Here is a 15,899-nt window from a genome sequence, read left to right on the forward strand (position 1 = left end):
TCATTCCTTTCTTTTCTCTCTCTCTCTCTCTCTCTCTCTCTCTCTCTCTCTCTCTCTTCCTTTCTTCTGTTCATTCCTCTCTTTTTTCTCTCCTTTCCTTCTCTCTTATCATTTGTTCCCCTCCCCCCTATCCTCCCACCCTATCTGTCATTCATTTGTTTGTTAGACTATGTATTTCTACCTCCTTCTTTTCTTCTCCGTCTCTTTCGTTACTTTGTCTCTTTCTTCCCTTTTTTTCTTTCTTTCCTATCCTACTCCATGTTCACCTTCGACACTGATTTCCACTTCAATGCAATCATCCATATTAACTTGTGCCTTACACAAAAGAATTAAACGTGCACAAGGAGTTTTGGCAAACATCCACAAAAGGCAACATTCTCAATTGGCAGCTTATTAAAAGCAGCACCAAATATTGTATTCATGTAAGTGCTTGTATACTAACTAAGTGTGTATGTGTCTGTGCATCTGTTGTTGAACAAATGATCAGGTGTTGAACTCCTGACCGAAAACGTGACTAGTTCAATTCTCGCTGCTGCCACAGACTTCATGTTCCTCAACAAAGTTCTTTGTTATATTTATATGTTGTATAAATACGGTCGTGAACTGAATCTGTTCTGAATTCTGAGAGAATACAGCACAAAAGGTTCCTGGAATTATGACAACAAGCTCTAATGTTGATAGAAGGTTGTATAGGCAAGACCGAAATTCTGTAGGTTTCAGACAACTTCAGAACTTATTATTAACATAGACGCAGGCGTGGCTCTGTGGTTAAGAAATGTCCAGATAGACGATACAAAAAATACAAGGACGGGTCATTCGAAGCTGGATGTTTTGTTGTCCCTTTTTGTATCCCCTGGTTGTCCGGATGTTTTGCGTTCTTGTCCCATTTTGTTTATATATATATATATATATATATAGCGCGGCGTACGTACACTTTGTTCTCTTTTATATATATACATACATACATACATATATCTCTTATTATAATATATATATATATATACTTTATTAAAGCATATTACTCTACCACTGGTATTTGAGTACTCTTTTTTCCACCTTGTTTCACATTTATGTGTTTACTCCGGTATATATACATATATATATAAGAGCAAGTATTTTCTCGAGTCCTAGGGCCATAGAGCTGGTCACCCAGGACGACAGTCCGTCGCAGGGTTACTCATTTACAGCTGGAGCAATGTGGAACGAAATGTTTTGCGTCGCCCCGTCCTGGAATCGAAACCAAGATCTTACGGTCGTGAGTACAACACTCTAAAAAAAAACAATAGGTCACGTGCCTTCATTGACGTCATAAAGGAACGCAACTAAATGCCAGAAGTTCAGAAATGTAGTCCGACGACTGTCTACTATTTCTACCCATGCATCGCCCATTTCCAATCTTCCCGCGCCCACCACTGCTTATGAAGTAAAATAAACGTATCTCCTTCAAGCATTTTGTAAAATCGGTTACGTTGAATATTTAATCAACGATGGCGCGGGAGAGGAAGGAAATGCCGCTTGAACCAGACACTAATTAAGAGATTACGAGATTAAGTGATTAAGTGATTAAGTGGTTATGTAATTTCCTGCAAATAAATAAAAAATTGTCCGTAACATTACTCACCACCACCACCACTACGACCACCACTACTACTACTACTACTGCTGCTACTACCACTACTACTATTACTACTACTACAACAAACAACAATACAACATTAATTGCATTTACTAAACAAGAGAGTGTTAACATTCTAAGGAAATGCAATAATTTTCATACAACCAAATCACTGTTGTCTGAAGTTATATAATATACATACATGCACACACACACACACACACATACACACTCACACAAATACACACACACACTCACACGACTGTGTGTGTGTATATATATATATATAAGAATCTTTTGCGTAATGAGATAAAAAAAAACCAAGGCTGTATAGATAATATCTATACAGCCTTGGTTTTTTTTATCTCATTACGCAAAAAATTCTTATATACACACGCTGACATATGACCAACGTTGAACCCCTTATTCGCAAAATTACCGAACCTGGAACTTAACTATGGTCTCCCTATAGCACTTATTCAGCATTACCTGACACCTTTGGGTCTCAATGACACCATTACCTCTTATAACCTCAATATATATATTGGTTGGCATCCTTTTTGTCTCGGGAGACAATGGAGTTGCGCATAAAGTAGTCTAGTCCGGCTTTTATATTTCATGTCCTGATACATTTCCTGCTGTGGTTGTGTAGTCCTATCCTGGACAAACACTCCCTCTGGCAGGTACCGCAAATGTAGCGAAGACTGTTCCTGGCTGGTTGTAGTGCCATAGTCTCTTGTTTGCGTCTCTTCCTTTCTTTCCATTTCTCCTCTCTCTCTCTGTCACTCTTTTGTATTCCCTCTTTTACTGTACGTCGCCAGTCTCCACGGTTGCCGGCAACTGCCTCCCAACCGCTAATATTGATGTTGCAGGCCTTCATGTCCCTTTTGCAAACATCCTTGTAACGTAAGAGCGGTCTACCCACAGACCTATATAGATAGATAGATAGATAGATAGATAGATAGATAGATAGATAGATAGATACTAATAGTGACTGAGGATGCGGGATAACATCTACATTGCAAGAAATGAGAGTTAAAGACCCTTATAGCCGCAAAAAAGGCACATGCCTATGCACTGACGGGGGAAATAACCACCCCAGTGCTATATTAGCTTGCTAGTTTCGCTGCGCCCGTCAGTATTGACTACTCCATCGCTGGATGGTTTGGATGAATCCCAAATGTCAGCGGATATAATTTTTATCATAGTAATCAATGGTTGATTCAATAAAATGATAATTGGAAAAGTTATGAAATAACGAAGGCGGTTAGACGCAATATAAAACCAACTACTACTACTACTACTACTACTACTACTACTACAGCTGCTGCTGCTGCTGATGCTGATGTTACTACCACCACCACCAAGACTACTTCTGTTACTGCTACCACCATCACCGCAACCACCATCATCATCACCACCATCATCATCACCACCATCACCATTACCATCACCAGCAGCAGCACCACTACCACCACCATTACCACCACCACTACCACCACCACCACCACCACCACTACTACTACTACTACTACTATTACTACTACTACTGCTGCTGCTGCTGCTGCTGCTGCTACTACTACTACTTCGTTATTTTAGTCTAGTCATTTCGTCTGGAGAATTACGAAACAAGAGCGTTTGGTCACGGTTGGAATGTATTTGATCATAGTTCTACTTAATCGCAGTCAGTGACAATAGTAGTTTCAGAAATTCCGAACCGGAAAGTACAGCCTAGAAGACGAGCTTCGTCCTGGAAGATCTGCAGAGCTCGACGAGGACGTCCTGCAAACCCTGGTGGAACAAAACCCCATCGTAACTGTTGAGGAACTAGCAGAGAAGCTTGGAATTTGGTCATTCAACCATTCATCGACACCTGCGTGCCATCGGGAAACGACCATCTTTGGTTTCAAGATGAAAGGTATTCTTCCATCAGAATAATGCTCAGCCACATGCAGCGAAGATGACATTCTAAAGGCTGGAGTAGTTTGAATGGGAAGCGATGCCCTACCCACCATATTCACCGGACATTGCCCCATCTGATTATCATTTATTTCGTAAATCTTCAAAATAATTTTGATGGGAAAAATATGATCAGAACAATAGTGGAAAAGTATTTTTCGTCACGGACAAGTGAATTTTGGATCTTGCAAGTCTACCAGATAGAACCTGGAACTTAACTATGGTCTCCCTATAGCACTTATTCAGCATTACCTAACACTTTTGGTCTCAATGACTGACACCATTATCTCTTATAACCTCACGTATATAATATATAGATATATATATATATATATATATATATATATATATATAATAATAATAATAATAATAATAATAATAATAATAAATATTAGGGAATAAATCCAAATTTACAGGGAAAAACCAGATTTAGGACTGAATCCAATTTTATAGTAAAATATTATATAATATTAATTAGAGACAAAACCACTATTATGCAAATCAAACAAAGAAAGACTTAATCCAATACATAAAAAATTTTATATAAATAAATAAAATTAATTCGCCACTACAATTGTTTCGTGTCTCTTCTAAGGACATTCATCAGGTGGATTCAGATCTAAAAATAATCAATATTTTAAGATATAAATTTTAATGACTAAAAAATATAAATAATATAAATTTATCAATGAAAAATATATATATAATCTATATATAATCAAGAACTAAAATAACCTCTATAAACAATTGAATATAATGAAACCTAGTATTTAAGTTCTCATATTTAAAGATGAAGAATCTAATTTCAAAAAACAAAAAGCAAAAATTAAAATATATATACACACATGCTCATACCCATATATCTAAGTATATATATAAACATATCTAAGTACATACACTAACTCACACACCCATATATATATATATCTATACATACACATAAACATCTAGGCAACGATAAATTAATAAAGTAGCCGTATACTTCTACACATTACTTATTCATATTCCCACACATACACATACAACCCTCATTCATAAACACAGACTACAACACAGAGGAAACACCACATCCAGCAGCCGCAGATACTCAACACCAACCCACAGAAACATTTCATTCTTAGCAAGAAACTACCAAATACCATATACCACATATATGTGGTGTTTCCTCTGTGTTGTAGTCTGTGTTTATGAATGAGGGTTGTATGTGTATGTGTGGGAGTATGAATAAGTAATGTGTAGAAGTATACGGCTACTTTATTAATTTATCGTTGCCTAGATGTTTATGTGTATGTATAGAGATATATATGGGTGTGTGAGTTAGTGTATATACTTAATATATGTTTATATATATACTTAGATATATGGGTATGAGCATGTGTGTATATATATTTTAATTTTTGCTTTTTGTTTTTTGAAATTAGATTCTTCATCTTTAAATTTGAGAACTTAAATACTAGGTTTCATTATATTCAATTGTTTATAGAGGTTATTTTAGTTCTTGATTATATATAGATTATATAGATATTTTTTCATTGATAAATTTAATATTATTTATATTTTTTAGTCATTTAAATTTATATCTTAAAATATTGATTATTTTAGATCTGAATACCACCTGATGAATGTCCTTAGAAGAGACACGAAACAATTGTAGTGGCGAATTTAATTTTATTTAATTTATATAAAATTTTTTATGTATTGGATTAAGTCTTTCTTTGTTTGATTTGCATATAGTGGTTTGTCTCTAATTAATATTATATATATAATATATATATATATATAATATATATATATATATATAGTGATTGAAGAAATGGAGTTGAACGAAGATTGAACAGAAATCGTTTTATTGCATTCTACACGTGTTTCGAAAGGCACAATTTACCAAATTCCGATTGAATAATGAGACCATATTGTGTCTTTCTCTTCAGGAAGAAATAGGAAATCCGTTGGAATAAACAAAAGAACAGAGGCGGAGCAAAACAAATCGAACGAGGCTCCTAATAGCCCATGGCCAAACAGTTTGGCCATGGGCTCTTAGGAGCCTCGTTCGATTTGTTTTGCTCCGCCTCTGTTCTGTTTTTGTTTATTCCACGGATTTCCTATTTCTTCCTGAAGAGAAAGACACATATGGTCTCATATTCAATCGGAATTTGGTAAATTGTGCCTTTTCGAACACTGTAGAATGCAATACGATTTCTGTTCATCTTCGTTCAACTCCATTCTTCAATTCACTAATAATATTAAAATTCAATTATCCGCACCAACGCACGGTTGCAACACATATGGTTGTACCTCCACCCGTGCTGTCTTCTGCTGTGATTTTTGCTACCAAGGTATCGGTTAAACTTTTGATTAATCTGCACAATTTATTCATCTTTCTATTTACAATATATATATAATATATATAATATAAATATATATATATATATATATATACATACATAGATATAGATAGATAATAGATAGATAAGATAGATAGATAGATAGATAGATAGATAGATAGATAGATAGATAGATAGATGGATGGATGGAAGAGCATTGTAGAAATGGAGGAGAGTATATTTTAGACTAAAAAAGAACATTGTTTATCTTAATTGACGAAGTATTGAGCCCATAGTTTTAGTTTTTACAGTACATTTCAATTAAATTAAGTACCTGTTGCGTACTGGGGTCGATCTAATCTACTGACTCCCAACCCAAAAATTTCGGAGTTTGTACCTAGAGCAGAAACGATTATTGTTTTGCTCGTCATTGGTGGGAGAGCTACCATTTTAGCTGGGGTTCCACTTGTGTTTCTGCTGGGGCCACTGTCCCTGCTGCTGCTGGTGTTATTACCGTTATAGCTGGCGGTGGTGTTGGACCTGTTGCTGTAGGGGTTGTCAAGTCTGCTACTGTGGACCATAGGGAAGCTGCTAGTTTAATATATACTACATAGGCGCAGGAGTGGCTGTGTGGTAAGTAGCTTGCTAACAAAACCACATGGTCCCGGGTTCAGTCCCACTGCTTGGCATCTTGGGTAAGTGCCTTCTGCTATAGCCCCGGGCCGGCCAATGCCTGTGAGTGGATTTGGTAGACGGAAACTGAAAGAAACCTGTCGTATATATTATATATCTATATATATATATATATATAATATATATATATATATATATATATAATATATATGTTAATATAAAATAGAACATATGCATTATATATAAACATATATGTATGTACCTACCTCTACATGTACATATACACGCATATATGTGTACAGGACACCAAAAAGACGTCGAACACATAGAGAGACGAAAAACATAGACACAAACCAGGAACAGGACAAGCAAAAAAAAAAAAAGAGATACAGGACAATAAGCACAACGAAAATCCCCTTCTTCAGTCGCTAAGGTTTCATCTACTCTACGTTTCGAAGGATTATATATATATATATATATATATATATATATAATATATATATATATATATATATATATATGTGTGTGGTGTGTGTGTGTGTGTGTGTGTGTGTGTGTGTTGTTTGTCCCCCTAGCATTGCTTGACAACCGATGCTGGTGTGTTTACGTCCCCGTCACTTAGCGGTTCGGCAAAAGAGACCGATAGAATAAGTACTGGGCTTACAAAGAATAAATCCCGGGGTCGATTTGCTCGACTAAAGGCGGTGCTCCAGCATGGCCGCAGTCAAATGACTGAAACAAGTAAAAGAGTAAAAGAGTACTCTATATCTTGTGGAGGCGCAATGGCCCAGTGGTTAGGGCAGCGGACTCGTGGTCGTAGGATTACGGTTTCGATATCCAAACGGGGAATTGTGAGTGTTTATTGAGCGAAAACACCTAAAGCTTCACGGTGCTCCAGTAGGGGGAGGTGGGGAACCCTGCTGTACTCTTTCGCTACAACTTCCTCTCACTCTTTCTTCCTGTTTCTGTTATACCTGTACTTCAAAGGGCCAGCCTTGTCACACTCTGTGTCACACTGAATCTCCCCGAGAAGTACGTTAAGTGTACACGTGTCTGTGGAGTGCTCAGCCACTTGTACGTTAATAAATGAGCTGCGACATCATTGGTGCCAGGCTGTATCGGCCCCTTTGCCTTTCCCTTGGATAACATCGGTGGCGTGGAGAAGGGAGGCTGGTATGCATGGGCAACTGCTGGCCTTCCATAAAAAACAACCTTGCCCAGACTTGTGCCTCGGAGGGTAACATTCTAGGCGCAGTCCCACAGTCGTTCATGACCGAAGGGTGCCACAACTCTACATCTTAGAGTGTACTTCTTCTTTCGACTTATGTTTTCTAAAAACGAGCCACTACACATTCTTTATTTTCTCTCCTTTTTTCTTTCTGTGTTCCTGTTTGTGGAAGAGCGTAGGCTCGAAACGTTAAAGACCTTTTCACTTCCCGAGCATTATACTAATACATCTGTTTGTTGTCTACACCACCTGTCTTCGTCTTTTGTTTCTGTTTTTTTTGTGAATTCTCCCTATATATAACAAGAGTAGAAATTATTATTATTAAATAATATCAATTCCAACTAGTGGTCAGCATACTTAAAAATGTCCGAGGCCCGTGAATTCTATTTAAATATAAACAATATGAGAGATCACTATGTGGATCTCTTGCATGCTAAAAATAGACGTCAAACCGTCTTACCGCTAAATCTGTGTTATCAACTTAGTAAGACGCTAGATGTTTACGAGTTTGGCGTCTATTTTTAGCATACAAGTGATCCACAAAGTGATCTGCTATATCTTTATATATAAAAGTAAAGTTGTGTGTCTGTCTCCTACGATTTAGATTCCTAACTAATCCCACATTTTGCGGTGCAGTTTAACCAAAACCGGGTATCTTATAGTCGTGATTCATATCGAGCCCTTCTGGGTATTAGCGTGCGTCTACGATGAGTCTACGATTTAAAAAAAAATTTACCATCAATTTTTCCCATTTTTAATGCATTTTTGGCATATATAAGGGAAGTAACTCTCTAAAAATTTATTATTAAACCTCAGAACGTAAAAAGCTACAGTAACACCTCCCCCCCCCTTTTGTGGTTAGCCATATTGAGATGGCTATTATACTTTACATCTCTAAATATGCTTATATAGTTATTTCCCTTACAAACCCGAGCAACGCCGGGCGATACTGCTAGTTGATTATATATGTGTGTGTGTGTGTGTTTCATTTAGGCATTGCAACACTAATAACCTGGTGTAGAACTCAATATGGTCCAGTGTTGTGTGTGTGTGTGTGTGTGTGTGTGTGTGTTGTGTGTGTGTGTGCGTGCGTGTTTGTGCGCGGGTATCTTTGTGTTTGCTAGTCCCCCATCACCGTTTGACAACTGGTATTGGTATGTTTATGGCCCCGTGACTTAGCAGTTCGGCAAAAGAGAAACCGATAAAATAAGTAGTAAGCTTTAAAAATACCCGAAAAAACAAAAGGACGAGCACTGGGGGTCGATTCATTCGACTAAACATATTTCAAGGCGGTGCTCCAGCGCGGCCGCAGTCTGACTGAACCAAATAAACGAATAAACCAGTGACTCTTAACAGTGAGACATATATATTTCTTTACTGCCCACAAGGGGCTAAACAGAGAGGGGACAAACAAGGACAGACAAATGGATTAAGTCGATTACATCGACCCCAGTGCGTAACTGGTACTTAATTTACTGACCCCGAAAGGATGAAAGGCAAAGTCGACCTCGGCGGAATTTGAACTCGGAACGTAACGGCAGACGAAATACGGCTACGCATTTCGCCCAGCGTGCTAACGTTTCTGCCAGCTCGCAGCCTTAACTGTGAGACATATAGCTCTTGAGGGTTCACACAAGATATTTGGGAGTCTACATAGCAAAATGCTAAACTGGGGATCCAAAAATATTTTAGGGGCTCATGAAAAAATTTTACATTAGGTTTATGAATTGCAAAAAATATTTAGGTTTCTTTCTCTAACATTTTACATAGTTCAACCTACAAAAGTTAGGGTGTGGAAAATAAAATAGGAATTTGGAAAGAAGTTTTTATAAAACTAGTTATAAAACACTGAATGGCTATAGGGGTCCACTAGAGGAAATAGTAATCAAAGGGGTCCAAAGATAAAAAATGGTTGAGAACCCCTGATTTAGATGTATGTATTGGTTATGTATTGCAAGAAATAGCTGGGTTCCTTTCTCTAACATTTTACATAGTTCGACCTTGGAGGCGCAATGACCCAGTGGTTAGGGCAGCGGACTCGCGGTCGTAGGATCGCGGTTTCGATTCCCAGACCGGGCATTGTGAGTGTTTATTGAGCGAAAACACCTAAAGCTTCACAAGGCTCCTGCAGGGGGGGGGGTGAACCCTGCCATACTCTTTCGCCACAACTTTCTCTCACTCTTACTTCCTGTTTCTGTTGTACCTGTATTTCAAAGGGCCAGCCTTGTCACTCTCTGTGTCACGCTGAACCTCCTCGAGAACTACGTTAAGGGTACACGTGTCTGTGGAGTGCTCAGCCACTTGCACGTTAATTCCACGAGCAAGCTGTTCCGTTGATCGTATCAGCTGGGACCCTCATCGTCGCAACCGACGGAGTGCTCCTACCTACATAGTTCGACCTACACAAGTTAGTATTTGAAAAACAGAATAAGAATTTTGAAAGAAGCCTTCATAAAACTTGTCTTTAGACATCGGGATCCACCAGAATAGAATAGTAACCAAAAGTGTGGGGGGATAGAAAAAAAGAGAAAAAAAAGTTGTGAACTATAGGCGTAGGAGTGGCTGTGTGGTAAGTAGCTTGCTTACCAATCACATGGCTCCGGGTTTAGTCCCACTGCGTGGCACCTTGAGCAAGTGTCTTCTACTATAGCCTCGGGCCGACCAAAGCCTTTTGAGTGAATTTGGTAGACGGAAACTGAAAGAAGCCCGTCGTATATATGTATATATTTATGTGTGTGTTAAAAGCGGCGAGCTGGCAGAATCGTTAGCACGCCGGGCGAAATGCGTAGCCGTATTTCGTCTGTCGTTACGTTCCGAGTTCAAATTCCTCCGAGGTTGACTTTGCCTTTCATCCTTTCGGGGTCGATAAATTAAGTACCAGTTACGCACTGGGGTTGATGTAATCGACTTAATCCATTTGTCTGTCCTTGTTTGTCCCCTCTGTGTTTATCCCCTTGTGGGTAGTAAAGAAATATATATTTATGTGTGTGTGTGTGTGTCCAGGATCGCTTGACAACCGATGCTTGTGTGTTTACGTTCCCGTAACTTAGCAGTCCGGCAAAAGAGACCAATACAATAAGTACTGAGCTTACAAAGAATAAGCTCTGGGGTCGATTTGCTCCACTAAAGGCGGTGCTCCAGCATGGCCACAGTCAAATGAGTGAAACCAGTAACAGAGTAACCCTTGGAATAAATGAACATTCCAACTCTTGAAGTCAGTCTGGTATTAATATAGAATTCCGCCGAGGTCGACTTTGCCTTTCATCCTTTCGGGGTCGATAAATTAAGTACCAGTTGCATACTGGATCTATCTAATCGACTGGTCTCCTCCCCAAATATTTCTGGTCTTGTGCCTAGAGAAGATTAATGTAGAGTTGCGTACCTTGTATTACTAACAAAAGTATTCTTTTAAATAATTAATTAATGGAAAATGTTATTTGTGCGTCAGTGATAGTTTTATATATTTCATATTATCTTTCGGTTAATGGAAAAATAAAATGGGTTTGCGATCTGGGGGGAAAAAAATTCATTTGAGACAAAGTAACTTTATTTAACTCGACCTAAAACGTGCTCCGATTTTCTCAGACAAGTGTTTCATATTTCTGATGTACTCTCTTCAAGTTTAATTATTTTTAATAACAAATTGTCTTAATTAATGATGAATCTATCGACTGAAATATTTGCTTTAAACAAAGTTAAAAGCGACAAACAAAGCAACAAAAGCAGTGCAAAGTATAAAACCGGTCCAAACAAAATAAAAAAAGGAAAGAAAAAGAAATAAAAATCAACAGTAGTTCGTTAACAGAAAATGACAATAATAACGAAGAGTTTCACTCATAAAAGAAGTCCCGGAAAACTCTTTCGTCTAAAAAAGCCCTTCGGCAGAAACGTTAGCACGCCGGACGAAATGCTTTGCGGTGGTTAAGGCGGCGAGCTGGCAGAATCGTTAGCACGCCGGGCGAAATGCGTAGCCATATTTCGTCTGCCGTTACGTTCTCAGTTCAAATTCCGCCGAGGTCGACTTTGCCTTTCATCCTGTCGGGGTCGATAAGTAAAGTACCAGTTACGCACTGGGGTCGATGTAATCGACTTAATCCGTTTGTCCCCTCTATGTTTAGCCCCTTGTGGGTAGTGAAGAAATAGGTATTTTGTCTGCCGCTACGTTCTGAGTTCAAATTCCGCCGAGGTCGACTTTGCCTTTCATCCTTTCGGTGTCGATAAATTAAGTACCAGTTACGCACTGGGGTCGATGTAATCGACTTAATCCCTTTGTCTGTCCTTGTTTGTCCCCTCTGTGTTTAGCCCCTTGTGGGTAGTGAAGAAATAGGTATTTCGTCTGTCGTTACGTTCTGAGTTCAAATTCTGCCGAGGTCGACTTTGCCTTTCGGGGGTCGATAAATTAAGTACCAGTTACCCTTGTGGGTAGTAAAGAAATAGAAGAGTGGTCCCGGTGCGCGCACTCGCGTACTTGCGCATCCGCACTAGCTAGTCGTGACTAGTCGATCCTACAACGACGACCTAGCAAAGTAATTAAAACACAAAATAAATAATTTTTTTACACAAAGTAAATAAAATACAAAAACACAAAGTAAGGATTGACTAGTCACGACTAGCTAGTACGGATGCGCGAGTACACGAGTGCCTTCTTAGGTACTACCCAACACTTCAATGTAGTGCACAGCATGCCACAGTGAAATGACTTAAATAAAAGATAAATATATATACAAGATAAATATAAGCACATACATTGTGTGTGTGTGTATATATATATATATATATATATATATATATATATATATATATATATATATATATATATATATATATATATATATATATATATATATATATATATATATTACATATATATATATAGACAGTTGAAACCTCCTGTCTCAACCTGGGACCTTGAAGACTGCTTAAATGCAAGAAAGTGTACTATAATAATAATAATAATTGTGTACAGTGCTCTGGTGCACTAGAACTCATCTAAAGTGTATATATAATCAGGTGTAGTTTCGGCGGATTTCGGAAAGCATGAGGGCCTAGTCCCTTAATATTTGATATTCAGTATTTCATCTATTCAATAAGACAATCAATACTTCTTTTCATTTTACTATATATATATATGTGGCTGTGTGGTAAGTAGCTTGTTTACCAACCACATGGTTCCGGGTCCAGACCCACTGCGTGGCACCTTGGGCAAGTGTCTTCTGCTATAGCCTCGGGCCGACCAAAGCCTTGTGAGTGGATTTGGTAGACGGAAACTGAAAAGAAGCCCGTCGTATATATGTATATATACATATATGCGTCTGTGTCTGTGTTTGTCCCCCTAGCATTGCTTGACAACCGATGCTGGTGTGTTTACGTCCCCGTTACTTAGCGGTTCGGCAAAAGAGACCGATAGAATAAGTACTGGGCTTGCAAGAGAATAAGTCCCGGGGTCGAGTTGCTCGATTAAAGGCGGTGCTCCAGCATGGCCGCAGACAAATGACTGAAACAAGTAAAAGAGTATGTATATATAATATATATATATATATATATATAATATATATATAATATATATATATATACTAGCAGTATCGCCCGGCGTTGCTCGGGTTTGTAAGGGAAATAACTATATAAGCATTTTTAGAGAGTTATAGTCAAAAAATAGCAAAAAAATGCATTAAGAATGGAAAAAAATGATGGTAAATTTTTTTTAAATCGTTGACTCATCGTAGACAATTTTAGAGAGTTACTTCCCTTATATAATAGCGAAAAAATGCATTAGAATGGAAAAAATGATGGTAATTTTTTGTTTAAATCATAGACTCATCGTAGACGCGCGCTAATACCCAGAAGGGCTCGATATGAATCACGACTATAAGATACCCGGTTTTGGTTAAACTGCACCGCAAAATGTGGGAGTAGTTAGGAATCTAAATCGTAGGAGACAGACACACAACTTCTCTTTTATATATAAAGATTTGCTATATTCTACATTAATATTATAAAGAATATAAATAAAACATAAAACACAGAGTTGGAATTTCTTTTAATAATATGTATATATATATATATATATATATATATATATTGTGGTGCACCTAAGCACTATATACAATAATTTCATAATAATTATTATCATTATATTATTATATACACACACATACACAGACACACACACACACATACACGCACACAGACAACACACACACACAGACACGCACACAGACACACACACACACACACACCAATATTGTAATCGAAGAAACACAAAAAAGAAAAAAAAAAGATCATTTCAAGGGAGGCAACTTTTTTTCCCAACCGGAAGTACCGTCAGATTCTTCCCACTTCCGTCAAGTTTTCTCCTCAACTTACAACAATAATGTCAGATGACGATTCAAACAGTTCCAGCGACTTAGACTACATTCCGTCTGGTAAGCACTTCCAAATTCCCTCGCAAATTAACATTCCTTACCGTCACCTTTCGCCCCTAGTCCCTTCACAGCTTCTACATACCTTTATTTGCCACTATCCTTCTATAACAACTTGTTTCTTTCTCTCTCTCACCCCCCCTCTTATTAACTGACATGTGTTGTTATGGCGCTAATTTTTCCTTTATTCTTTCCTCTTTCACTCTGAAATCAATTTCATTCATAATTCAAACATGAATCTCCTTCTAATTTTCACCTCTTAAAATTACCATGTCTTCTAAATTATGTGAATGGAATATATATATATATATATATATATATAATAATTTAATAAAAATATATACATACATACATGTACATACCTACACCTACATATATATGCATATATATATAATAATTTAATAAAAATATATGCATACATACATATATGTACGTGCCTACACCTACATGTATATATACATGCATATATATATATATATATATATATGAGTACAGGACACCACAAATAGACGTAGAACTCAACGAGAAAGGAAAACATAAAATCAAACAAGGAAACGGACTTTTTTTAACAACGAAAAAACAGAGTACAAGACAAACAATACAAGGAATATGTATACACACACATATAATATATATATATATGTAGGGAGAAAGTAAGAAAAATCAACGAAAATGCACATTGTAAATAAAAAAAGTAAAGGTTTTTTTATGAAAAGTAACGAAAGATATATATATATATACAATTAGATGAACTGAGGTACGAATAAAAGTAATTAAAGTCATTATTATGAGATTATTAAAGAGATTATATATACATATATATATTTCATTAACAACTATTGGTAGTGGCTTTCAAGTTTCGGTCTTCTTAGCCTTTCTCTGTTCGAAAGTTCGAAGTTACTGTCAGCATTATTCTTGTTAAAGGATAATGAATATGTACTCTACAAAAATTGAGTAATATTGTTCACAATTGTTTATATTGTAGCTTGATAATAAAACAAACATGAATATATTATATATATATATATATATATATATATATATATATATATAGTCAATAATAATAAGGGTAAAATTAATTAATTAGTAATTAATAATTTTACCAAGCAGTGTTCAGTATGTAAAAGGACCATTTACGGTAAATATAAAGTAATGTGTGTGTGTATATATATATAAATATATATATATAATATATATATATATATATATATATATACACTTTATTTTAAGCAGCAGAAAATTCAACAAAATCTGTTACTCTGGCAACGAGAAACTCAGAGTAACAGATTTTGTTGAATTTTCTGCTGCTTAAAATAAAGCATATTACTCTACCACTGGTATTTGAGTACTCTTTTTTCCACCTTGTTTCACATTTATGTGTTTACTCCGGTATATATATATATATATATATATATATATATATATATATATGTTTCGTCTCACGTTTCATACGCAAAACATGTTTTTCTTTTTCTTCCTTACAAAGTTTTATTTCGTTGTTACGATATAACTTCCAGTTACTAAGCTCAGCCAATCCTCCTGGTTTTATGTACCGTTTCTTCTATTTTTAATTTAAAATTTGATTAATCTTTCTTTTCTATCATAAAGTGTTGTCAAGAAATTGTTTAATTTTATTTTCGGTGTCAAAAATACATTCACTTCTATACATGCGGACTTATCAATGGGTATCTCTCTTTTACTTGTTTCAGTCATTTGACTGC

General features: G+C 36.6%; 1 protein-coding gene across 1 annotated transcript in view; it reads left to right on the forward strand.

Moving 5' to 3' along the window:
* Nucleotides 1-14,057: 14,057 nt before the first annotated feature.
* The window catches only part of LOC115221435 (craniofacial development protein 1), a 33,071-nt gene continuing 31,229 nt past the window's right edge, over nucleotides 14,058-15,899 (forward strand). Inside the window, exon 1 of the mRNA XM_029791617.2 lies at nucleotides 14,058-14,181. Within this exon, the coding sequence (XP_029647477.1) occupies nucleotides 14,130-14,181 (52 nt within the window). The 5' untranslated portion in view covers nucleotides 14,058-14,129. The remainder of the gene's footprint in view (nucleotides 14,182-15,899) is intronic.

The sequence above is a fragment of the Octopus sinensis genome, linkage group LG18 (genome assembly GCF_006345805.1).
Source record: "Octopus sinensis linkage group LG18, ASM634580v1, whole genome shotgun sequence".
Lineage (NCBI taxonomy): Eukaryota > Metazoa > Mollusca > Cephalopoda > Octopoda > Octopodidae > Octopus > Octopus sinensis.